The 25,229-nt window shown below is 37.3% G+C and overlaps 1 protein-coding gene across 2 annotated transcripts in view; it reads right to left on the minus strand.

Annotated features, from left to right (window-relative positions):
- Positions 1–25,229, minus strand: part of dnah5l (dynein, axonemal, heavy chain 5 like) — a 277,853-nt gene that overhangs the window by 200,989 nt on the left and 51,635 nt on the right. For both annotated transcript variants that reach the window (XM_047154071.2, XM_047154066.2), the window contains 8 exons: positions 24,341–24,421; positions 22,410–22,814; positions 22,008–22,126; positions 12,961–13,097; positions 765–927; positions 574–685; positions 266–394; positions 40–140 (listed from right to left, as the gene is read on the minus strand). In XM_047154071.2, coding sequence (XP_047010027.1) covers positions 40–140; positions 266–394; positions 574–685; positions 765–927; positions 12,961–13,097; positions 22,008–22,126; positions 22,410–22,814; positions 24,341–24,421 — 1,247 coding nt within the window. The remainder of the gene's footprint in view (positions 1–39; positions 141–265; positions 395–573; positions 686–764; positions 928–12,960; positions 13,098–22,007; positions 22,127–22,409; positions 22,815–24,340; positions 24,422–25,229) is intronic.

Here is a 25,229-nt window from a genome sequence, read left to right on the forward strand (position 1 = left end):
GACATCCTTTTAAATAAATTAAATTGAACCCTTCTCTACCTAAATGGTGCAAAAGTGAACTGATGTGTACTCCACTCTGCCACCACTTCTTTTAGCTTTGCCTCAATGTCCCGTTCCTTCACAGCACTGATACACACATCCTATGCAAAAAAGTTAATTTGGGAAATGAAGTTAGTGAAAAAACTACTAAATAACCTATATACTACGTCATATTTTATTCATAGTGAGGTTTGTGTACTTGAGAATATTTACTAAAATAAAATACCTCAATATCTTCTTTGTTTTTCAGTAGTGGAGCCTCTAAGACTTTCTTCAAAATACAATTCTCAAACTCCATTTGAAAACTGTAACCTGTAATGTCACTCAAGCGTTGCCAGTGGCGAGGCATCATTGCCTAAAAAGGGTGTATGTTTTATAAAAAGAAATATGTGTCAAGTAGATCAAACATTTGTCAAAAAAAAAAGAAATTACAATGAATTATTTGGCTGAAACTGGACAGTAATTTGTTGGTAACATTTATTGTATCTATTGTGCATACATCTAAACTAAAAATTTGGCTTGGGAAGAACTAACTTTATTTGCCATCATCTGAAGCAATGGACAGGTTTCACTGAAGTCATCAATCTTTTTCTTCAAGTCATTAAATGCTTGCCAATCCTTCAATGCTTTGGGAAGTATCCGGATTCTAGAAATAATTTACATAAACTCAAGTGAAAAAAATGTGCACAACAAGTAAATTATGTCATAAAAATAAAATACTGTGCCTGTTCTGAAAGTCCTGGAGTTCATTGTTGATCTTTTCTATGTTGAGGTCAGCCCATAGTATCTCACTGTAGCCATTTACACTTTCAGTGACAGAGTTATACAAATTGTATAGCTTGGACAGAAGATTGAGTTCCTTTTTGATTCTGTGAAGATCAGGATACTCTGTAGAGAATAATAATCAAATGTTTTTATCAGACTTGATAATGACAAATGATGACAATAATTACATTTATATGGACAGCCATAATCTAATTATTGACCTTACTCTGAGTAAGACAATATTGTGATTAAGGTGTTTACATGAGTCGCTTTTAGAATACTCCTTTCATGATCCCGTTTTACATGTTATAGAACATAGTTCGATGAACAGCACACGTCATTACGTCACCGCACCACACCATCTGACGTTCCCTCCAGAATTTCACGCATCAACATGCAGTTCGTCTTCGTCATGGTACCGTATACAGTTTTGGGTGTTTTTATTTTTAAAAATTTACGAACGCTTCAACTGCAGTTAATTATATGTTATGCTGTACGTGCAAATAGACGACTGCTTGAAGCCGTGGGCTGCGTCCCAAACCGCGTACTTAACTGCTGTATAGTAGCCGAGATACATGTATTTCACCTACTATATGCATGTGTTTCGCCTACTGTGTGGTAGGTGACTACGCGGTTTGGGACGCAGCTGTGGTCTCTTGTTTGCCGTAAAGAGGTTGAGCACTGCCGTGTGTGATCGTGTTCTGTCGCAGAATATGGTGAAAACTCTCACACAACATTAATGTGATTAAGGTGTTTACATGTCTGTAATACACGTCGATAATGCGACTAAAACAGGAGTACTCCACATGTGTTAATTCGATTTGTCTTCACTTCGAGTATGACTTTAATCAGATTAAGGTAATTAAAAATTGCTGTTTACATGCTAGTTTCTTAATCAGAGTATTGTCTTAATCGTGTTAATATTGGATTATTGTTGTCCATGTAAACGTACTGACTGACACAATTTTTGTCAAGTTGCCTCTGTACAGCACTACAATTGATTTGAAATGAAGCAATCAAGATGCCATTGAAGTTTAAGTTTGGTAGTTTCTTAATCAGAGTATTGTCTTAATCGGATTAATGTTTATTATTGTTGTCCATGTAAACACGCTGACTGACATAAAAACATTGTCCTCAATAGTCATAATTTTATTATAAATTCTAGAATTTTTAAATTAAAATTCTAGAATTTAATTTATTTGAATACAATATGATGGGTGATAAGTAGACCAATAATGCAAATAAAATGCACAACTACATATATATATGATCAGCTCAGGACAACCACACTGATCCCCACTGCAAGCTTCACTGCTGTGTCTGCCTTCAACTAAGAAATGTGCAACTCTTATCTTAATTGAAGCTAAAGAATAAGCCTGAAGAAGAAGCTAAATGACAAATCTACTACAATAAGCTGATTATAGAAAATTCCCCAAAGTGAGTATATTTATAAAATTCACATTCATTTATATCTTTCTGTCACACGCATATGATGCATAGCAACAAATCAAACTTTTGACAACATATAATTTTACTTACCGGGCTAATGACATGCTGCATTGCAAATACAGTCAGGCTTGTAATCATGTGGCAACACAATATGGGAATGCAGGAATTTTCAAAAGTCTCTGTATTACAGAAGTCCAGAAAAGCCATGCATCTCTTTTTTTTCTTGCTATCTCACGATAACAAACTCGAGATAAACTGTTTTTTTTCTAGATCACAACTTATTTCTCTTGTGCCAATGAAAGGATTTTAAAATTATTTTTATTAAAAAATAATTAAATAGTTAAATTAGTTTTATTTTTGGTGGTAGAGTTATGGTCTTATGGCCCTAAGGTTGTGGGATTGGTCCTGAGCTTTGGTGACTGTGTAAGGTTTGACTGTATTTTTCTAGAATTTCCCATTTGGGATCAATAAAGTCCATCCATCCATCCATCCATCCAGATGTTTGTCAGCACTAGACCATTTCCAAATTAGTGTAGTTGTAATTATGTACAATTGTTTGAACTGATGATCTTGGAATCTGCGATTGTTTAGAAATGGCTCCAAGAGACATTCCTGACTTATGTAAATCCACCATCTGCTTTTTCAGATCTACACTGTGCTTCTTGGACTTTCCCAATTATAATATATAATTATGTGTTTATATATATATATATATATATATATATATATATAAATATATATATATATATATATATATATATATATATATATATATATATATATAAATATATAAATCACCTGTTTTTCAACCCATTTTCAATCAATCAGGTGTATTTAAAGAACAGGAAGCTTTCAACATCTGATCTTCACAACATATGTTTGTGGAAGTGTATCATGACACGAACAAAGGACATATCTGCAGACCTCAAAAAAAGAGTCGTTAATGCTCACCAGGATGCAAAAGATACAAAACCATCTCTAAAGAGTTTGGACTCCACCAATAGACAATGGAGGACATTCAAGACCATTATTACCGTCCCCTGGAATAGTTGACCAACAAAGATCACTTCAAGACATGCAACAGTCCACAAGATCACAAAGGAACCCAGGGTAACAAGGCCTCTCTCACATTGGCTAATAATAATGTTCATGAGTCCACTATCCGGGGAACACTGATCAACAATGGTGTGCATAGCAGGGTTCCAAGGAGAACATTGCTGCCTGTCTGCATTTGCTAAAGCATGCAGCAAGACAACGACCCTAAGCACACAAGTCATTCTGCCAAAGAAATGGTTAGAGAAGAATAAAGGCCAAGTCGAAGTCGTGACCTTAATCCAATAGAAATATTGTGGAAGGACCTGAAGCAAGCAGTTCATGTGAGAAACCCACCAACATCTATACATTGTGGAAGCGGGGGGTGTGCTAAATAATGCTAATTTTATTTGAGGGTTTATTTGAGGGACAGACTCTCTGAGGACTGTTATAGGCAGAACATTTTTTGACACGCACAGAAAATCCAGATATGTTATTCAATTATAGAATTAAAAATTCCTGTCACACAATCAATTTAAATGGTGGACAGCAAGGTTAGCCAACCATGGCCTAAGTGGTATCTAAGTGGTATAGTTTTTGTACTGCATACACATATTCTTTTACCAAACAAACCATGCTGTTTCTTGTACTGAAGCCCATGATCTGCTTGTGCTTGACCCACGGATCTGTGAACCTCTCTCAGAACCATTTTGCAACGAGCAACAGAGCACATTATACGTTGTTTAGCCTGAAAACAATGGAATGTGTGGTCGGTTAAGTTTAAGAAAAATATCATGTATGGTTTACATAAAATATTATGTTTCACATCAACATGTACGATAAACCTATATGTATGGTGTATGTGTATTTGGGTAGCACAGTAGTAAGATACACATTTATTATACCAGAGACCAGGTTTCAAGTCTCAGGTCATTTTAATGTTTTTTAAGTAAGCAGGTTTTTTTTCACTGTAGAAAGTACCTTAAGGTAACGCTGAATGAATTCCATCTTCTCATTTATAGTCAATGGAAACTTTTGTTCTTTTCTTTGATTAAAAGTTTTTTAAAAACTGGTTTAAAGTGAGCACAGAAGTCCACGCACTGAAAAAAAGCTCATTGAATTTACTTAATTCAAATTCGTACATCGGTTCCACGTGATTATATTGAGTTATATCGTACTGTACTGTGTGAATCGATGAAAATTAAACCAAATATTCAAACATTTTATGTAGTAATTTAAACATGTGGCAACATTTATCAAATGCGTTGTTTAAGAAAGAGCATATTCACAACCTGATTTACACATCCTGACTATCATGGATACTCAGAGGTGGGTAGTAATTTACTTAATTACATTTACTTTTAATGTAATGTAATATAATTTAAAAAATATATACTTTTAATAGTTAACTGGCCATACTTATACTCTTACTCAAGTTCATTTTTAAATCACAGAAATGTATGTTTACTTCACTACATTCAGTGCCATTCTTTCGTTACTGTTAAATATTAATGAATATATGCAGATTTAATAACTAATTTAAATGGTGTATAATGAGGTTGTGAGCCTCGCGATGCGCTGCAGTGGTCTGACAACAACTGCTCACATTTTAAGTATTGTCACGTAATGGAGGCTGTGCAAGTGCAAGTAATAGTTTAATCCAAAGGATCAGGTAGAAATCAATAAACAAAGACAGAGGCAAACAGTCCAAACAAGGCAAGGCAAAAAGATGAGGTCAAAAACAAGAACAACATAAAAACCAGAATTTTTTTTTTTTTTTTTTTAAATTAGCATATACTTCGCAAAGAATGAATGCATAGAAGGTCCTTTTAAACTGTGGTTGTGATTGTGCTGTGAATTGGATGCAGGTGTGCGTGATTAGAATGAAGGTGAGTCTTCTGGGAATTGCGGTCCATGGTGGCCATGTTTGTAGGCCGCCATTCAGGATGGGAAATGTAGCCACTGGTTTGCTGTGATATGACAAGCATCCTGGAGAGGGGGAAGAGTTTGTCAGAGCACACACACAAGTAATTATTAATATTATTACTTTTACTTTCCACCACATATTTATCCCCACTGAACACACACACGTATATACAGTGGGAGAAATAAGTATTGGGCACGTCAACATTTGTTTCAGTAAATATATTTCCAATGAGGCTATTCACTTGAAATTTTCACCAGACTTTGATATTAACTCAAGAAATCCACACATATAAAGAAATCCAAACATTAAAGTCCATAAATGAAGTTATGTGTAATAAAGAGGAATGACACAGAAAAAAGGTATTGAACACGCTAACTGAAATTTATTTAATACTTAGTGGAGAAGTCTTTGTTTGTAATGACAGCTTCAAAACATTTCCTGTATGAAAAAATTAATGGGCCGCAGTATTCAGGTGTGATTTTGGCCCATTCTTCTAAACATATTGTCTTTAAATCTTGTTCAATTAGATTCAAGTCAGGTGATTGACTGGACCATTCTAACACCTTGATTTATTTCTCTAAAACCAATTGAGGTTTTCCTTTGTTGTATGCTTTGGATCGTTGTCCTGCTGGAAGGTCCACCCACGTCTCATCTTCATCATCCTGGTGGATGGCTGCAGATTATTCTCAAGAATCTCCCGGTAAGGGTTCCCATTCATTTTCCCTTCAATTACATGAAGTCTGCCAGTAACAAGTGATGAAAAACAGCCCCACACAATGATGCTTCCACCTCCAAACTTCAATGTTGGTATAGTGTTTTAAGGGTGATGTGCAGTGTCATTTCTTCTCCAAACATGGTGTGTAGTATGACAGCCAAAATGTTACATTTTGTTCTCGTCAGACCAGACTACACTCTCCCAGTATTTCATAGGCTTGTCCAAATGGGTTGGCAACAAACTTTAAATGAGCTTTGACATGCCTTTTCTTTAGTAATGGAGTCTTGTGGGGTGAGTGTGCATAGAGGCCATGGTGGTGGAGTGTATTGCCTTTTGTTTTCTCTGTGACAATGGCACCTGCTGCCTCCAAGTGTTTCTGAAGCGCTGTGTCCGATTCCATCAATATGTTTAGCAACAATAAGGCTTCAAAGGTCTTGGGAGAGCTCTTTGCTTTTACCATCATGAGATGTTTCTTGTATGACACCTTGGTAACAAAAAAGCCTTTTTATAGACCATAAATTTACTAACCCAGCTGACATTAATTTGCACAGATAGGAGGTATAATTACTTTCTTACTACTTACGGATTTCAGCTGATTCCTTGCCTTGGAGAACTGCTTTTATTAAGCATGTTCAATACTTTTTTCCTGTGTCATTCCACTTTATTACACATAACGTTATTTATAGACTTTAATGACACGATTTCTTTATATGTGTGTATTTCTTGAGTGAATACTGATGTCTGGTGAAAATTTCATATGAATAGCCTCATTGGAAATACATTTACTGAAAAAAATGTTGACACGTTCAATATTATTTCCCCCACTGAATACATGTAAAAAAAAAATAATAATAAATCAGGTTGCTGGTGCTGCCATCCTTATGGATGTCTATAAATAGAATCTTTGGATTTTGTGTCAGTCTCTTGTTTTTGTAAACTTTTTGTGCAGTTTTATTTGAAATATCTTTTGAATAGTTCAGTGGAATGGCATCCACACTTTGGGTTTGTGTGGGCCTAGGGTTATGGGCCATTTGCACCTGTGCTTGGGGTTGGGTCTGGATAATTTCTGGTATTGTTCAGGCCAAGACGTTTTCACACCTTTCTTTTCACACCTCCAACATGTAGGTCGGCTGGTCAGGAAGAGCTGAACCCTCATAGAGCAACTGTTCATTGGGGATAAAGACGTGGTGGTGGAAAGTAAAAGTAATAAAGTATACAATGAGAAGACTACTCAAGTTACTAGTTACTTCGGCTCTGATTAAAATCAAGGGAAAATCCTGAATTTCAGACTACATGGAGAAATCTGTGTGTGTGTCCAGACATGTTCACTTCTTCCCCCTCCCCAGGACGGTACAAACGTGAGCGGTTGTTGTGTCAGACCACTGCAGCATATTTCGAGGTTTGCAACCTCATTATACATCATTTAAACTAATTATTAAAACTACATATATTCATTAATATTTAACAGTAACAGAGAAACAGCATCAAATGAAGCAAAGTAAAAGTACATTTCTGTGATTAAAAAGTAACTTGAGTAAGAGTATAAGTATGGCCAGTTAACTATTAAAAGTTGTTTTTTTTTTAAAGTTACTGTTAAAAGTAAATGTAACAAAGTAAATTACTACCCACCTCTGAGTATCTGTGACAGTCAGGTTGTGTAAATCACATTGTGAATATGTTCTTACTTTAACAGCACATTTGATAAATGTTGCCACTTGTTTAAATTAATACATAAAATGAATGAATTTTGATAGATTCACACACTACAGTACAAAACAACTCAGTTCAATGATGTGGAACAGATGTACAAATTTGAATTAAGTAAATTCAATAAGCTTTTTTTTCAGTGTGTGGACTTCTGTGTTCATGTTACACAACTTTTCCACGTTAAACAACAAAAGTTTCCATTGGCAAGAAAGGAGAAGATGGAATTCATTCAATGTTATCTTGAGGAAGTTTCTGAAAAAAAAAAAAAAAAAAAAAAAAACACTGACAAAAAAAACCACTCATTTAAAAAAAAAACAAAAAAAAAAAAACACAACAACTGACCTTTGTCTGCAAGCCCAGCCACTAGCATGCTAAACCAGCATGTTACCACTGTGCTACCCAAATACACATACTGCACACCCATTAATATACCTACCTGTAAAATATGACTCTACCATGCTCACTCTTGTAATTAGAAACTTGCTTAAATTAGGTTTATCATAAGTGTTTATGAGAAACATTAATAAAACAATGTAATATTTTTTCTTTAATCTAACCAACCATAGATTAGATTTTGTTTAGGCTCAACAATGTTTAATGTGCTCTGCTGCGTAATGCAAAATCCAGATCTGCAGGCCAAGCACAAGCAGATCATGGGCTTCAGTACAAGAAACAGCATTGTTTAGTTGGTAAAAGAATTGATGTGTATACAGTATACACACTGAACTAATGTATCTACTAGCAAGCCGTGTTTTATTCAAATGAAATATGACTGCCCCTAATGGTCTTGTATTTCCTGTGCCCACAGCATGTGTGAGATACCGCATGAAATTGTAGGATCCCATTTCCCTTAACAGGCATTTTTAATGACCACATCTGTACATCATGTGACATACATGGTGCATCACACAGAGTTTGAAACTGTATAGGCAAGGTGTGGGTGGCATCCTTTGTATTTTTCTGCATATATAGCTAAGGTAGAAAAGTTAGTGCGCTCCAGCACCAAAAATTGTTTTCTGCATTTTTGAGGACATTAGTCAGGTAAGAATTGTGGGTATTGGGAGATAGTGGTTGTTTTGTTTTGGTAATTTCTTTGATTTAGCACCGCTCATTGTCCCGCTCTCCTGTGTTCTGCACCTGTAACATGTAAATACTGGTTGTATGTTGCTCCCTGGTTTATTGTAAACACTTTTTGTATTTTTTGTTTTGTATGATTATTGTAAATATTTGTACCATTATCATTTAATACAGTACCAAAAACTAATTCAGAAACCGTTCTCATTCTTCATTACCTCAACAGTGCTGATTTAATTTTTTTCCCTAGCTTAAAAATATTTGCTTTATTTTTGCTTTATAAAAGAATACGTTATGTCCCTTATACCCCTGGACATATAAGGAGGGACATAACAAGCTGGAACACATGAAATACCATAATTGGCTAGGGGCATAAAACATATTAAATACCTGGATGGGGAAAAAAAAGGAAGCTAGGGGTGCAGCCAGATTTCTGAGAAGGCAGGTTGTGAAAATTCCTTGATTAACTGCAAAAGACCTGCAGCAAGACTTGGTGGCAACAGGCACTGAGGTTTCAGTGTGCACAGTAAGGCACGTACTAAACGCAGAAGGTTTTCATGCCAGAACTCCAAGACATACACCACTACTGACCCAAAAGCACAAGAACAGTCGCCTCAAAAGCATATAAATAAGCCACAGAAATTTTGGGATTCTATTCTGTAGAGCGATGAAACAAAACTGGAACTTTCTGGCACAATTGATCAGTGGTATGTCTGGAGGAAGAAGAATGACAAAAGAGCACTCTGTCCACAGTCAAGCATGCTGGTGGCTTGGTGATGCTCTCGGGCTGCTTTGCATCCTCTGGCACTGGAAACCTGCACCGAGTGGAAGGCAAGATGGATTCATTGAAGTATCAGGAAATCCTAGGAGAAAACATCATGCTGTCTGTGAGGAAGCTGAAGCTTGGGTGTCATTGGACCTTCCAACAGGACAATAATCCCAAGCATACCTCAAATTCCACCAAGGCATGGTTGCAGAAGAAGTCCTGGAAGATTCTACAGGGCCATCACAGTCACCTGACTTGAACCCCATAGAAAATCTCTGGTCGGATTTTAAGAAGAATATTACTGAAGTGGAGGCCGTTGCTCATGAGGATTGGGTTAAGGTTCCTCAGGAACGCTGCCAGAAGCTAAGTGTCTCATTTACAGCAGAAGAAATCATTATAAGCATTAAAAGTACTAGCTCCATTGCTTTTGTTGGATTTGTTCATTGCAAACAGCTGAAGGCTATAAATTTTGACAATAAACATGATTTGCAATGGGGGGGTTGAATAATTTTTATTGCAACTAATATATATATATATATATATATATATATATATATATATATATATATATATATATATATATATATATATATATATATATATATATATCAAACAATTGCAAACATTCATCTGACCATAGAACTGAATCCCAGTTGAAGCTCCAGTGTCTGGCAAACTGAAGACGCTTGAGTTTGTTTTTGGATGATATGTCTTTTTCTTGAAACCCTTCCAAACAACTTGTGGAAACCCAAAGATGCAACTAACTTTTGTAATTCTATAGTTGTGATCCATGGAGATTTTTTGGCCACTCTTCCATCTTACCATCATCTTCACAGTTCATTGAGACAATATAGACACATGTCCTCTTCTAGGTTGATTCAAAACATTTCCAGTTGACTGGAACTTCTTAGTCATTTCCCTGATGTTAGAAATGGGCAATTTCAATGCTTGTGCTTTTTTCTTACATCCAGTTCCCATTTTGTGAAGCTCAACAACTTTTTGCCGCACATCACAGCTATATTCCTTGGTCTTACCCATTGTTATGAATGACTAAGGGAATTTAGCCCATATGTTACCTCATATTTATACCCCTGTGAAACAGGAAGTCATGGTTGAACAATTTCCTGTTCCTAGTCACCCAGGTGTGCTGGAAAATGTAAAATATCAATGGGAATATACTTCAAATATATTTTTCTCATATGAATTCATAGGGGTGCCAACAATTGTTGCACATCTATATTTGACTTTGGATTGTTTTGGATAAACCTGTGTTGTTAGAAATTGTTTGATATCCATGAGAGCGGAGTATTTTTGTGAATTTTTTTGAAGAAAATATCAAAAGGTTCAACAATAAAGACAAACTGGCATACCCTTCTATGCTCATATTTACCAATGGTGCCAATATTAGTGGAGGCAAAAGTATGTGAACCTCTTGGATTAGCAGTTATTTGAAGGTGAAATTAGAGTCAAGCGTTTTCAATCAATCAATGGGATGACAATCAGATGTTAATGAGTGCCCAGAATTATTTTAAAGAACAGGGATCTATCAGTCTGATCTTCACAACACATGTTTGTGGAACTTGACAGGAACAAATGAGATTTCTGAGGACCACAGAAAGAGAGTTGTTGATGCTTATCAGGTTGGAAAAGCTTAAAAACCACCTCTAAACAATTTGGACTCCTCCAATCTACAGTCAGACAGATTGTGTACAAATGGAGAAAATTGCAGAACACTGTTACCCCAAAAGTGGTCAACCACCAGAGATCACTCCAAGAGCAAGACGTGAAATAGTCTGCGAGGTCACAAAGGAACCCAGAGTAACTTCTAAGCCAGTGGTTCTCAAACTGGGGGCCGTGGGCCCCTGGGGGGCTGGCAGATGGTGCCACGGGGGCCCTTATAGAAATTCTAGAACATTCATTTTTTAAATTAATTTTACCTGTATCTAAGTCGGGATTGTGAACCTTTACACTATGATGTACATAAAAATAAGAAATATTACTAAATGAAATCAGTTATACACAGCACACTAAGACACACACCACACAGAGACATCTGTTGATATACTAGTGTACAGTACTGTTAGTCAGACGCTGAAAAAAACTAAGCCTATTTAAAATCGATAAGTTTTTAGATAGAGGACATAGTCTGTTGTTTGAGAAAGTTAATACAGAAGAGCCTAGTGTGAAAAAAATTAAACTGCGAAAATTTGACGATTCAAGAGGGCCAAAAAGTGATGGACCCTACATAAGGGGGGCCTCACACTGAAAAAGTTTGAGAACCACTGTTCTAAGCAATCTAAAGGCCTCTCTCACATTAACTAATGTTCACAAGTCCACCATCAGAAGAACACTGAACAACAATGCTGTGTATAGCAGGGTTGCAAGAAGAAAGCCACTGCTCTCCAAAAATAATATTGTTGCCCATCTGCAGTTCATGGACAAGCCAGAAGGCTATCGGAAAAATACTTTGTGGATGGATGAGACCAAATAGAACTTTTTGGTTTAAATGAGAAATGTTATGTTTGGAGAAAGGAATACACTGCATTCCACCTGAAGCAATCAGTTTATTGCAGAAACCTACCAACATCCTAAACTTGTTCTGTACTGAAGAATGGGCTACAATTCCTCCAAGCTGATGTGAAGTACTGATCAGCAGTTACCGGAAATGTTTAGTTGCAGTTATTGCTGTACAAAGGGGTCACACCAGATACTGAAAGCAAAGGTTCACATACTTTTGCCACTCACAGATATTCAATATTGGATAATTTTCCTCAATAAATATTTATGAAGAAATATAGAAAATTGTAAAGGGTTCACAAACTTTTTATATATATATATATATATATATATATATATATATATATATATATATATATATATATATATAAATAATATGCTATGACGAGACACAATCTTTTATTCGTGCAACCATTTACCAGCAGAAGTCACATAATTAGTTGAAAGGAACCCACCGATGTGCCATTAAAGTGTCATGTGATGTCAATATAATTATACCTGTCCAGGAAGGACTAAACAAACAGCATCACGAAGACCAAGAAGCTATCAAAACAAATTTTAGATAAAGTTCTGGATATGGAACAACTGCATTTCCGCCAAGAAGGAGGCCGTCCACTAAAAGGCAGTAAGGAGGTCAGAGAAGCAACCAATATATCCACAGAAAATGAGTTTTCTTCTTAAAAGGGTATGGCCAAGTTAACTGCCTACATTATTTGGATACATTCTAAATACGAATTGTTTGTAATATTTTAAAATAGAAAACATACTAAAGCCTAGTCCCATATACCATATATCAGCTGTGTTATGCATTTAATAATGAATTAAAATTAAAATAAGTTAATCCCTAATTAAAATTAAGATTATGAAGGCACAATAATATTTTAAACGAATTCAGTAAATTTCTAATGTACATCTAACGTATGACAGTGTTACCTCACAAATAATGAATATACAAAAAAAACTCCTTACCATTAACTGTAAGGCCAAAGAGCTGTTCACCACTAGAAAACGTGATATATTTCCTCCAGAGCTCATCAAACTGCACCTGATAAATCTGCAGCCTATCACTGGCCTCACAGGGGTTCAGTCCCACCACACCTGGACCACTACAAACAGGATACAATGAGTTAGCTTCTAGTAAATTATTTAAAAAAAAACATAACACCAAAGAGAGTGGGACGCCTAGAGGATGGGGCTCATAGTATCAGACTGAATTTGTAAGAAATAACTAAACCAGAAACATGTATGGATTTTAATTGATATTTTGCTTTACTGTTATTGATTTGTTTTAAATAAGTTATTAGTCTAGTAAAATAAATAAGAAAAAGACAAACAAATAAATAAGTGTGTATTTTAGGCTGACAATATTCCGCTTTTCCAAAAAGAGGTGTATGTGCACCATTCAAAACAGTGCTACTAAGAACACAAACTTTAATATACTGAAAGACACACTATTAGCATCACATAAAAATATGTAAATAAAATTGGTTTCACTACGCCTATGTTTTCCATTTTTTCCCTATATTCTTTTGCATGACCATAGAATAAAATAACATATTAGATCTATGAGTGTACATTTTACTATCGTTTACACATTTGAATGGCCATGTAAAACAAAGCAATGTGATGACATGAAATAAAAAATGACCTTATCTGGCCATGGGCATTGTTTCGACAACTGTCATTTGCTGCTACTGTCAAGCAACTGTTTGACACTGTACACAACAGTGCTTCATAGTCGTGTGTCTGCTGTGAGCAGGCTAATGGTTAACTGGCAGGAATTTGGCCAAAAGTTGCTGCAAGCCTTTTGTAATCGACCAATTGGTGTGCAATAAGGTGTGAATTACAGAGAAGAGTTAAAGCAATGCAAATATGTTGGAGTATTACACATGTTCGAGTATTACACCATAAGCAAATCATAATGAAACTAAAGCCGAATCCCGGGCTTTTTTAAGGTCCAAAAATGAGGACATGTCCGGGAAAAGTCAGGAGTAGCACCCATTGCTATACAGGCTTCAACAGCTAATGCTGAATGTGTTGGCTGCAAGGCGGGCCATTAAAAAAATTTACTTATTTACTTAATGCAACCTGATGCTCTTGCGCCTCCTGGTCCACATCTGTCATCACACTTTTTACTTGAACTGATTTTGTTGTTTATTAAACTTGTACCATGACACTTCATATCCCTGTTCCAGGTAAATTTCGTTCAGTAGCTGAAAAAGCTTAGGTGGCTTGCTCCTCCTCTCTCTCAAATTAAGAATTAGGAGCATCATGTCAAATGTAGCTCCCTTAATGAGTTGACTGAGGCATGTCCCACTGGCAGCAGAGGCTGGGAGGCCATCTCTCTGCACAACTCCATTCAGGGTGTTCTCTATGTTTCTTAGGAACTCAGATAGCTTTTCTCCTGTGAAGTGAATAAAATATGTTGTGGAGCTTGTGGAGATCTTGTGCAGAAGCTTCCAGCTTTTCCTTGTAGAAGTTGATCTTAACAGAAGTCGAGACAAAAACCATATCAATTTCCTCTCCTTTCTCTCTACTGCTCTTATCTCCAATTGTTGTGCAACATAGCGATAGCCAAGAAACAGGGTGAGAAAGCTACCTGGGTTTAAAAGATAGAGGGCAGATGAGGTCCATGGAAGAGGAAAGTAAAATGAGGTGTGTGTGGGAGGGCAGCTGTTGAATGGAAAAAGCAAGTGTTATGAGTACAAAAACGGGGGGACCCAGAAGCAAAACAAACACAGGAGTTCAGGGTTAATCTGGTTTTATTGAGGGCTTGAGGAAGCTGGGGTGTGTGGGAAAGTAGTAGGGTAATTGTGTAGTCAAGGTCTGGATTCGAACACATGTTGGCAGCGTGAAAGTCAGTGGCTCAGTTGGCTGATGTGAACAGGGTTGAATTGGGAGAAATGAAAATTAGGATGGTTGTGCAGGAATTTGGGGAGCTAGAGTTTAACAATGGAGCGGTTGATGATACTCTGAATGGTTAAGGTAGTTGAATGCTGGAATCCAATGGTGGTTAGCCAGGCAATGGTTGCAATTGGTGGAGGGTAGAAGGATGGAATGGGCCTCCTTCCACAGCTTGTAGCAATGGCAAATGTGGGCTGGCACAGAGGGGACAGCAATATCATTTACCTGGATGGAGAACAAGGGAGGCTGATAACCCAGGGAACACTCAAAGAGGGGCATATCAGTGGCGGAAGTGGACAAAGAGTTTTGTGGACATACTCAATCCAGGGTAGCTGGGAGCGCCAGGTGGAGGGGTTGTTGGCTGTGACATACCACAACGCTGCTACCAACTCCTGACTGGCTTACTCCACCTGACCATTGGTTTGGGGGGTAATCCGGAGGACAGACTTACTGTAGCCCCAATAACAAATAGTTTCCATAACTGGGAAACAAACCGAGGTCCGCGGTCAGAGACAATTTCTAGGGAAACACCGTGCAGCCGGAAGACATGGCTGAGGAGGAGGTCAGCAGTTTCTTGGGCGGTGGGGAGCTTGGGAAGGGTCACAAAATGTACAGCTTTAGACAGGTCTACTATGGTAAAGATGATTGTGTTACCTTGTGAGGGGGTAGATCGGTGATGAAGTCCAAGGTGATGTGTGACTATGGGTGGCTGGGAACAGGCAGGAGCCATAGTAGGCCAGCAGGTGGGCAGGGAGAGGCCCAGGTGTCAGCTTCTATAATCAACCACAAAAAATGCCGCTTCACTTGGCCCAAGGTGTGACTGGAGCTTGGGTGGACCATTACCTGGGTCGGGTTAGATGCTTTGAGCTCTTCGGAACACAGACTTAATCTCCCATGTGACTGCCCCAACCACACAGCAGGGAGGATGGAATCAGGGTCTTCTTCTGGGGCAAAATGGTGGGAAAGGGCATTGGGCTTAGCATTCTTAGAACTGGGATGGTAGGTGATAGTAAAATTAAACTGCCTGAAGAACAGGGCCCAGCATGCCTGATGGGAGTTGAGGTGCTTGGCAGTCTGGATGTAGGCCAGGTTTTTGTGGTTGGTCCAGTTGATAAAGGGCTCCTCAACCCTCTCGAGCCAGTGCCTCCACATTTCAAGGCCAACTTCATGACTAGCAACTCATGATTCCCCACATCATAGTTGTGCTCTGGAGGAGAGAGGTGACAATAAAAGAAGGTGCATGGGTGAAGTTTCTGGTCGGGAACTGAATGCTGGCAGAGCAACACACCCACACCCAAATCAGAGGCAACCATCTTCAGGATGAAATGCCACGAAGGTTCAGTATGGATAAGCACAGGGGCAGAGGTGAATAGCTGCTTGAGCTTAGTGAGGGAGTAGAGATGAGCCTAGTGAGGGGTGCCATGACCCGGCTGTAGTCCCTGATAAAGTGGCAGTAGAAATTCTCAAACCCCAGGAAACAGGGTATTTGGTAGATCAGTCTAGTTGGTCTGGGTCACTTGACAATGGCTCGGATCTGGGTTGACCTTGACTTGTCGGCACTCAATGATGTACCCCAGGAAGTTGACTGTGCAGGCAGGGAACTCACATTTTTCAGCTTTGATGAACAGGTGGTTCTCCAGAAGTCACTGTAGGACTTGATGGACATGATGGGTGTGCTTGGTGGGTGTTCCAGAGAAAATCAGTATGTCATCCAGGTATACAAAGCAGTGCACACAGTCCCATAGTACATCATTAATGAGGGCTTGGAATACTGCTGGGGCCGAACGGCATAACCAATATTCAAAGTGGCCTGGGGGGATGTTAAACACAGTCTTCCATTCATCCCCCTCTCTGATCCTGACCAGATGGTATGCCTTCTGCAGATTTAATTTGGTAAAAATGGTGGCTCTGTGCAGGGACTTGAAGGCTGAATTAAGGAAGGCAGGGGGTACTTGTTCTTTAATGTTATGTTATTCAGACCCTCGTATCAATACAAGGACAGATGGATTTAACTATTTTTGTCATGAAGAAGAAGCCAGCATCCAGGGGGGAGGAGAAAGATCAGATGATGTCGGCAACAAGGGAGCTATTAATATATTTATCATTCATATGGGCAGTGAGCTGGTAGTGAGAGGGCCTGGTCCTTGCTGAATACCTTTCCCAGATCATAGTACTCAGGGTGCACCACTAAGAGGTCTGGAGGGCTTGGGGAAGCCATTCTAACCCAATGGGTGGAAGGGCCGACTTCAAACAGAAGGAGAGGCAGAAGGAACTCCAATTAGCAACCCTCCCCACTGACCAGTCTATTTGTGACTGGCACAAGCGGAGCAAATAAGATTTAGATACAACATCCACAAAGCTGTTGCTCATGCTGGCCAAGGAGTGCAGCAAGGACAGGACTGAATGTGGGGGAGCTGGTCTGTGAGGAAGGGCATTCATATTTACACATGCACACATGAATCGACTTTCTACACTGAAAAAATTTCATTAAAAGAACACTCAGTACAGAGCTGAGGCTTGAACCCTTGCTGTCATTCTATGCCAAGCACATTAGCGCTGTATTATTCTGGCACACAAAGCGGTTCTGAGAGAGGTTCACAGATCCATGGGCCAAGCACAAGCAGATCATGGGCTTCAGTACAAGAAACAGCACCGTTTGGTTGGTAAAAGAATACATGTTGTATACAGTATATGTCCTGGCAGAATTACTGTATCTACTAGCAAGCAGTGTTTATTCAAATGAAACATGTCTGCCCCCTACTGGTCTTGTCTTTCCTGTGTCTGCAGCATGCGCGTGATAATGCGTGATACCGCATGAAATCGCAGGATCCTTTTTCCTTTGACGCACATTTTCAATGACCACATTTGTATGCTACCTCTGTGTACAATTATTTGTAACATGCTTAGCTTCCACTGCTATGCTGACGACACACATCGAAAATGTTCAGCAATTTCAGATGATACAATCCCAATTCCAAAAAAGTGTGAACAGAATGCAATGATTTGCAAATCTCATAAACCCATATGTTATTCATAACAGAGCATAGAACACATGTCAAATGTTTAAACTGAGTTACTGTACCATCCTAAGAAAAAAATAAGCAAATTTTTAAATTGATGGCCTCAACAAATCTCAAAAAAGTTGGGACAAGGGCAACAAAAGGCTGAAAAAGTAAGTGTTGCTAAATAGAAACAGCTGGAGGAACATTTTGCAAATAACTAGGTTAATTTGCAACATCATTGGGTATAAAATGAGTATCTCAGAGTCTCTCAGAAGTAAAGATGGGATGAAATCTGGATGGAAGCATATGTTGCTGGTTTTAGAGCAACATATGCCTTCATCCAGATTCCATACCATCTTTACTTTGGTATGCAAGCTTTACCATCTTTACCATCCAGCTTTTTATCAGTGCTCAGTTTAAAAGCCTGCATCTCTGAGGGTATGGCGGTGCATTTGTGCCTATGGAATGGGCAGCTTACACTTCTGGAAAGACACCATCAATATCACCTTTCAGCATTGATGATGTCTTTCCAGATGTGCAAACTGCCCATTCCATAGGCACAAATGCACCCCCATACCATCAGAGATGCAGGCTTTTAAACTGAGCACTGATAAAAAGCTGGATGGTAAAGATGGTAAAGCTTGCATACCAAAGTAAAGATGGTATGGAATCTGGATCAAGCGTGTGTGGCGGCAACCAGGTGAGGAGTACAAAGACAAGTGTGTCTTGCCTACAGTCAAGCATGGTGGTGGGGTGTGTCATGGTCTGGGGCTGCATGAGTGCTGCCAGCACTGGGGAGCTACAGTTCACTGAGGGAACCATGAATGCCAAAATGTACTTTGACATACTGAAGCAGAGTATGATCCCCTCCCTTTTGGAGACAGTATTCCAGCATGATAATGACCACTGCCTTGTTAAAGAAGCTGAGGGTGAAGGTGATGGACTGGCCAAGCATGTCTCCAGACCTAAACCCTATTGAGCATCTCTGGGGCATCCACAAACGGAAGTTGGAGGAGCACAATGTCTCAAACATCCACCAGCTCCGTGATGTCGTCATGGAGGAATGGAAGAGGACTCCAGTGACAACCTGTGAAGCTCTGGTGAACTCCATGCTCAAGAGGGTTAAGGCAGTGCTGGAAAATAATGCTGGCCACACAAAATATTGACACTTTGGGCCCAATTTGGACATTTTCACTTGGGGTGTACTCTCAGTTGTTGCCAGCGGTTTAGACATTAATGGCTATGTGTTGAGTTATTTTGAGGGGAAAGCAAATTTACACTGTTATACAAGCTGTACACTCACTAATTTACATTGTAGCAAAGTGTCATTTCTTCAGTGTTGTCACATTAAAAGATATAATAAATATTTACAAAAAAGTGAGGGGTGTACTCACTTTTGTGAGATACTGTATATATAGCAAGCAGTGTGTGTGTGTGTGTGTGTGTGTGTGTGTGTGTGTGTGTGTGTGTGTGTATGTATATATATATATATATATATATATATATATATATATATATATATATATATATATATATATATATATATTAGAGATGCACCAATACTAAATGTCTCAGTGTCATATGACAGCAAACCAGTGACTAGATTTCCCATTCTGCACGGCGGCCTACAAACATGGCCACCATGGACTGCAATTCCCAGAACACACACACATACACAGGACACTCACACTCATTCTAATCACACACATCTGCATCCAATCTCACACACACTCACAACCATAGTATATATGAGACTGTTCTAACACTATGACTATGCGAAGTATTATGTTCAGTTGCCCAGTCTCTGTCGTATGTCCAAGCCTTTTATCGTGTTTGCTTTTCTGATCATTGACTTTTGTTTACTCTGTTGACCTCAATCCTCTGCCCTGCCATGTTTTGCCTGTTTGCTTGATGGCCTGACCTCTGACTGAACTTGTTTATTGATTTCTGCCTAATCCTTTGAACTTTGTTGATTAAACTGCACTTGCTGCACTTACACAGTAACCATAAACAGGAAACACATTACTCAAATTAACATTAACACTAACTATATTCTGAAGATTAAAGTAAGATTTCTTAACTTATTGAAAGTTATTAATTCATATTAAGATTGACTGAATTCTAAAAAACCTCCTGTTAGTCTCACATTCACTCACCACAAACAAAAGCATTTCTACTTCATTATTGAACATCAAACTGGTAATATACAATATAAACTTTTTTATATATTAACATTAACTGGATATGAAATATACTACTCTATAAATATATGTGCAATATATACTTTTTTGTCAACTCATCTTCATTTAAATATTTGCAGCTCAAGCAGTTCGGCAAAAAAACAAAACTGAATCGACGCCGAAACTCTCCGCTTCACTGCAGCATCCAGTGTAAAATTTTAGTGGTGCAGAGCTTACAAACTGCAGTTTTGTCATTATTCCACACAAGAGATATCATCTTTACACACAGCACGAAATCGATGTGTTTTCCCGCCCTCTTTTATCATCGGATGTTTCGAAACTATCTACAGATACTTTGAAGAATTGCCTTTATCGGCCGATACCGATTATTGGCTAATTAATATATATATATATATATATATATATATATATATATATATATATATATATATATATATATATATATATATGAAACATTTTGGAAGACATTTTGCTAAAAAGTGTTGATTTATGTATAGACATGATACTGAGTTACTTCCTCCTTAATTCTGACAGGACAGAAATACTTCTACTACATAGTAACTCTGGATGGACTTTCAGTGACACCATGTTCAGCAGTGAAAGAACTTTTTGTGATTGTTGACTCCAGTCTCTCATTTGAAGATCATGCTGACAATATTACTAGGATAGTCTTGTTTCAGCACAGAAATATTGGTAAGATTAAAAATATAATGTCACTACAAGATGCAGAAAAACTACTTCATGAATTTATACCTCTAGATTGGACTATTGTAATGCCTTGCTCTCTGGTTGTTGCAGTTTGTGCACAAACAAGCTTCAGTTAGCCCAGAATGCACCAGCCAGAGTCATTACAAGAATCAGAAGATATGACCACATCGCCCTTATGTAATCCACACTACACTGGCTCTCTAGTTTGCAATGATTATAAAATACTACTAACAATGTATAAAGCCCTGAATGTCCTTGCACCTCAGTACCTGAGCAAGCTTTTGATCATTTCTCTTAGTTAATGGTGCAGGGCAAAATGATTCATAGGCATAGAGTGTCTTGACATGTGCCAGCCATATTGTTTAGAAAATTTAACTGTTTTGTGTTGATAATTATTAAGTGTCAGACTCTGGTGAATACCAATGCTGTGACTAAAATAATAATTTTTAAAAATTATTGTAAACTTACATGGCCAGGATTAAATGGTTCAAATATTTATTTATTTATTTATTTTTATGGTTTCAGCCAAAGAATTGTTGGGGGGGGGGCATTAATTTTAATGTACACTTTTTCTTTTCTTTTCTTTTCTTTTTTTTTTTTTACAAGAGATATGCTTAATTTTATGTGCCAAAACATGAATAGAACACCCTTGTGGTCAATTTGAGTGAGACTGACTCAATTACTAGTGGGTCCTTAACAACCTACCCTTTTTTTATCCTGCATGACTCATTTTAGGGGAGACAAAGGAAAAAACTAAAATAAAATAATAGGGTTCCAACACCATGGATTTCTCTATTCAACTTCTGGGTTGTGTTACATTTTGCCTTGTACGTTATCATTTGTGACCTGAAATATCTCCAACCATATGACTTAAAATGCACATTCACTTTGTTTCTCTCATTACCTGGCTGATTGTCAGTGTGTGTGTGTGTGTGTGTAATCAACTGATGGTGGAGAGAGACAGAATTAATATTAGAATTTTTTAAAGGAAACCTCACGAAAGCTAATATTGTATATTAATAAGTTAATTATCATAGTTATGTTTACAAAGCAACTGTATAGTCAAATACCCAAAATTAATTTTTTTTTAGAATATATACATGTTAAAATTGTATTGAGATATTCGCTTGTGAAACATTCGCACAATATTCTGCCAATACAAACATACCAGTATTCTACATAATTACAAATGTAATTGTACCTTTTGTCATAGTCATCGTAGAAAGTTTTAACTGCAGCTTGAAAGTTTTTGACACCAGTAAGAAGCTCTGCCTTCATGGTGGGGTGAATCAGCTCAAGAGTGTTGTGGGTTTGCATGACCTTAAATGGAAAAAGAATTAAAAATCAAGAAAAATGCTCACCGTGTGTGTGGGCATGTGCAAATGAGGCAGTGACATTTCTTGTAGCCTATTTGTTTTTTCATGTAAAAAAATAAAACAGTAACAAATATTAATTTGCAATTTAATTTAAATGACAAATACACTTATTGATAAACTTATACTGTATTCATACACTTAAACTAATATTAACATTTGATACTGATTAAGATATTTAGATAAAATTTAAAAGAGACAGAGATAGAGAGAGATTTAAAAAATCTCACCAATTCTTTGAGGTTTTTCCAACCATAAATTAAAGTGTCAATTCTCTCAGCATTTCCATCACTGAACTGTAGTTCATGTCTATTTAGCAGGGCAAAGGTCTCCTCTACTGGCCCAATAGTGGCCTCAATCCACATCTCTGCTTCACATACTTTTCTTAAAGCAGTCATGGCTTCCCTCACATCCTCTAGGTCAGAGATAGGTCTCTGAAGCTGTTTAGTCATCCCATCAACAAAAGAACTTAGCTCACTCATGTCTGTAGAGGCAAGCTGATTTAAAGCAATCCCAAATGTTCGCTTCCATGCTTGACATTCCTGGGTCAAGGAAAGCTTGAGGGAATGGATGTCATAAAGGATAAAGCCAAAAGTGCAAAAGGTAGGAAGATCCTCTATCTTGGCTTCAAGTGTCTGCAGAAGTTAATACAAAATTAATAAATTTTTACAAATACATTTAGGAACTTCCCCAAACTGTTGCCACAAGTTGTAAGCACACAATTGTCTAGAATGTCTTTGTATGCTGTAGATTTAAGATTTCCCTACACTGGAACTAAAGGGCCCAAACCTGGATCATCATGACAGTGCACCTATGCATGTGATGATGTCCATAAAGACATGCTTTGCAAAGTCTGATGTGGAAGAACTCAAGTGCCCCAAGCCCTGACTTCAACTCCACTGAAGACCACCACTTTACCTCACCAGACCTTCTCACTTGACATCAGTGCACCAACTTCACTAATGCGCTTGTGAATGAAAACAAAGAATGGGGGTTAATGCCCATATTTTTGGAACATGTGGCTGTCAGGTGTCCACATACTTTTGGCCAAATGGTGTATATTGAGTTTACTGTTCTCAGGAAAATGTTTGAGTTTTTAGTCATAACTGACTGTGCGACCATTTGCTAGCTAATCCATCATATTAGTCAAAGTAATGCAAGTAAGTTTAAGTAGCTCATATAATGTACCAGCTGAAAATATAGAGAGAAACAGCAGTCACCATTTACACTCAACATGACTGATTTTCTGTGGAAAAGACTCGCTGCTCTGACACCTGCAGTAAGTTACCCATCTGAATATGTTTAAAAAAGAGTGACTGACTAACTGTACCAAGCTACTATGAGTATTAGCTAAGGTAATTCAGTCAATGGTAAATTAGTGTAATAAATTTAGCTAGTTCCCTTTGTTTATACAATCACTGTTTACTCATGTTGATTAGTTAGTTATAATATCAGCAAATAATTCCCTGCTGAGGGTCTGTTAAAACAATTTACAGCAGAACAAGACATGGCTTTGCTACAGAACTGTCAAGAGTTTCAGGTATGTGTTGGAAAGTGTGTACACTTTCATGAGCTTGAGCGGCATGTCCAAAGTTATCAACTGTATCATCAACCACACCCTTTTAATTATCATGAAATAACTATTATAAAACACATTTGTCATAAAGAAAAATACTGAGAGAGATATCATGGTCATATGAAATCATGAAAACAACAGAACACTATTCCTGAAAATAAGTTACATAAAATGTAATTTTGGCTTGTGTTCCATTCACTTACATGGGAATTGGCAGGGTTAAAAATTATACTGTAGCCAGCAACTTTGATAGCTAATAATTACCTTGTTGCTGATACAATTATTGGAACAACTGGAACTATATATAGAATTCCTTTTTATGAACACAATGAGGTTAATAATGCACATCCACACTAATAAAATCAACAGGATTAAATATAGTGCGCAGGGAATAATGGCAGTTTTGTGTATAATTTTAATCCAAGGAAAGTTTATTCAATATGACTAACAGATAATCACTTGTAACATTGTGATATATGTAATTGGCATTGATTATTCTCATTTGAGATAAATTCAAAAGGTAATCTTATCTAAGTGGATTATGTACTGGATAACTAATAGAAAAATATGAATTGGATAACTTACAGAATAATATGAAAGTTGCCCACTGAACTCAGGAAGGGATGGATTGGTTCCCAAAAATGATTTTACTTGCTCAGTTGGATCCTTGAAAAGAAAGAATATTAATAATTAATCATTTCTTCTTATTGTTATTATTATATCTTCTTATAAAATTATTTTACTAATTATTATATTATTAATATTTGCACCACAAAAGGTGAAATATCATTCATTCATTCATTCATTCATTCATTCATGGTTAGGTTTGTGGTGCGATCTGGGGCCTATTCTGGTAACACTGGGTACAGAGAATTTTTGTTTTTAATTTAGAGAATGATCTTAAATCAAGATTGCAGTGAAAGAGTAAACATCTCCAAGCTATCAACGATGCAAAAGATAAGACATTTATCCATGTATAATAAATAGTATGTGCCTTCACATCAGCATCAGCTGATTTCGCAGCTGCTTATATGATGCTGATGTGACGTCACAGCAGATGTGATTTTTGGTTTTTACCTTTACCAGCATTATAGATGTGACATCAAACAGATAAATGTTTGCAGAAGACTACACATTTTACTGCATACCAACTGTGAATTTTAAAAACCATCATAGAAAGAATTACAAAACACAAAAAGAATAGATTTTAAAATATTTCTTGTTTTGAATGTACATCATTAAGAGAATACTGACATTTGCGTTATGGATGTAACGTGTCCAAACTGGTATTTTATATATCTGATGTATAACATATACAATTTTCTCTATACAGGAAAATACCCCTCCAAAAGAATTGGAATGGCAAGGTCAATTATTTTGTTTTTGCTATAAAGTAAACACGTTTGGGTTTGAGATCAAAAGATGAATATGAGCCAATAGATAAGAATTCCAAATTTAATTTCCTGATATGTAC

This window comes from Ictalurus punctatus, chromosome 1 (assembly GCF_001660625.3).
Source record: "Ictalurus punctatus breed USDA103 chromosome 1, Coco_2.0, whole genome shotgun sequence".
In the NCBI taxonomy this organism is placed as follows: Eukaryota; Metazoa; Chordata; class Actinopteri; order Siluriformes; family Ictaluridae; genus Ictalurus; species Ictalurus punctatus.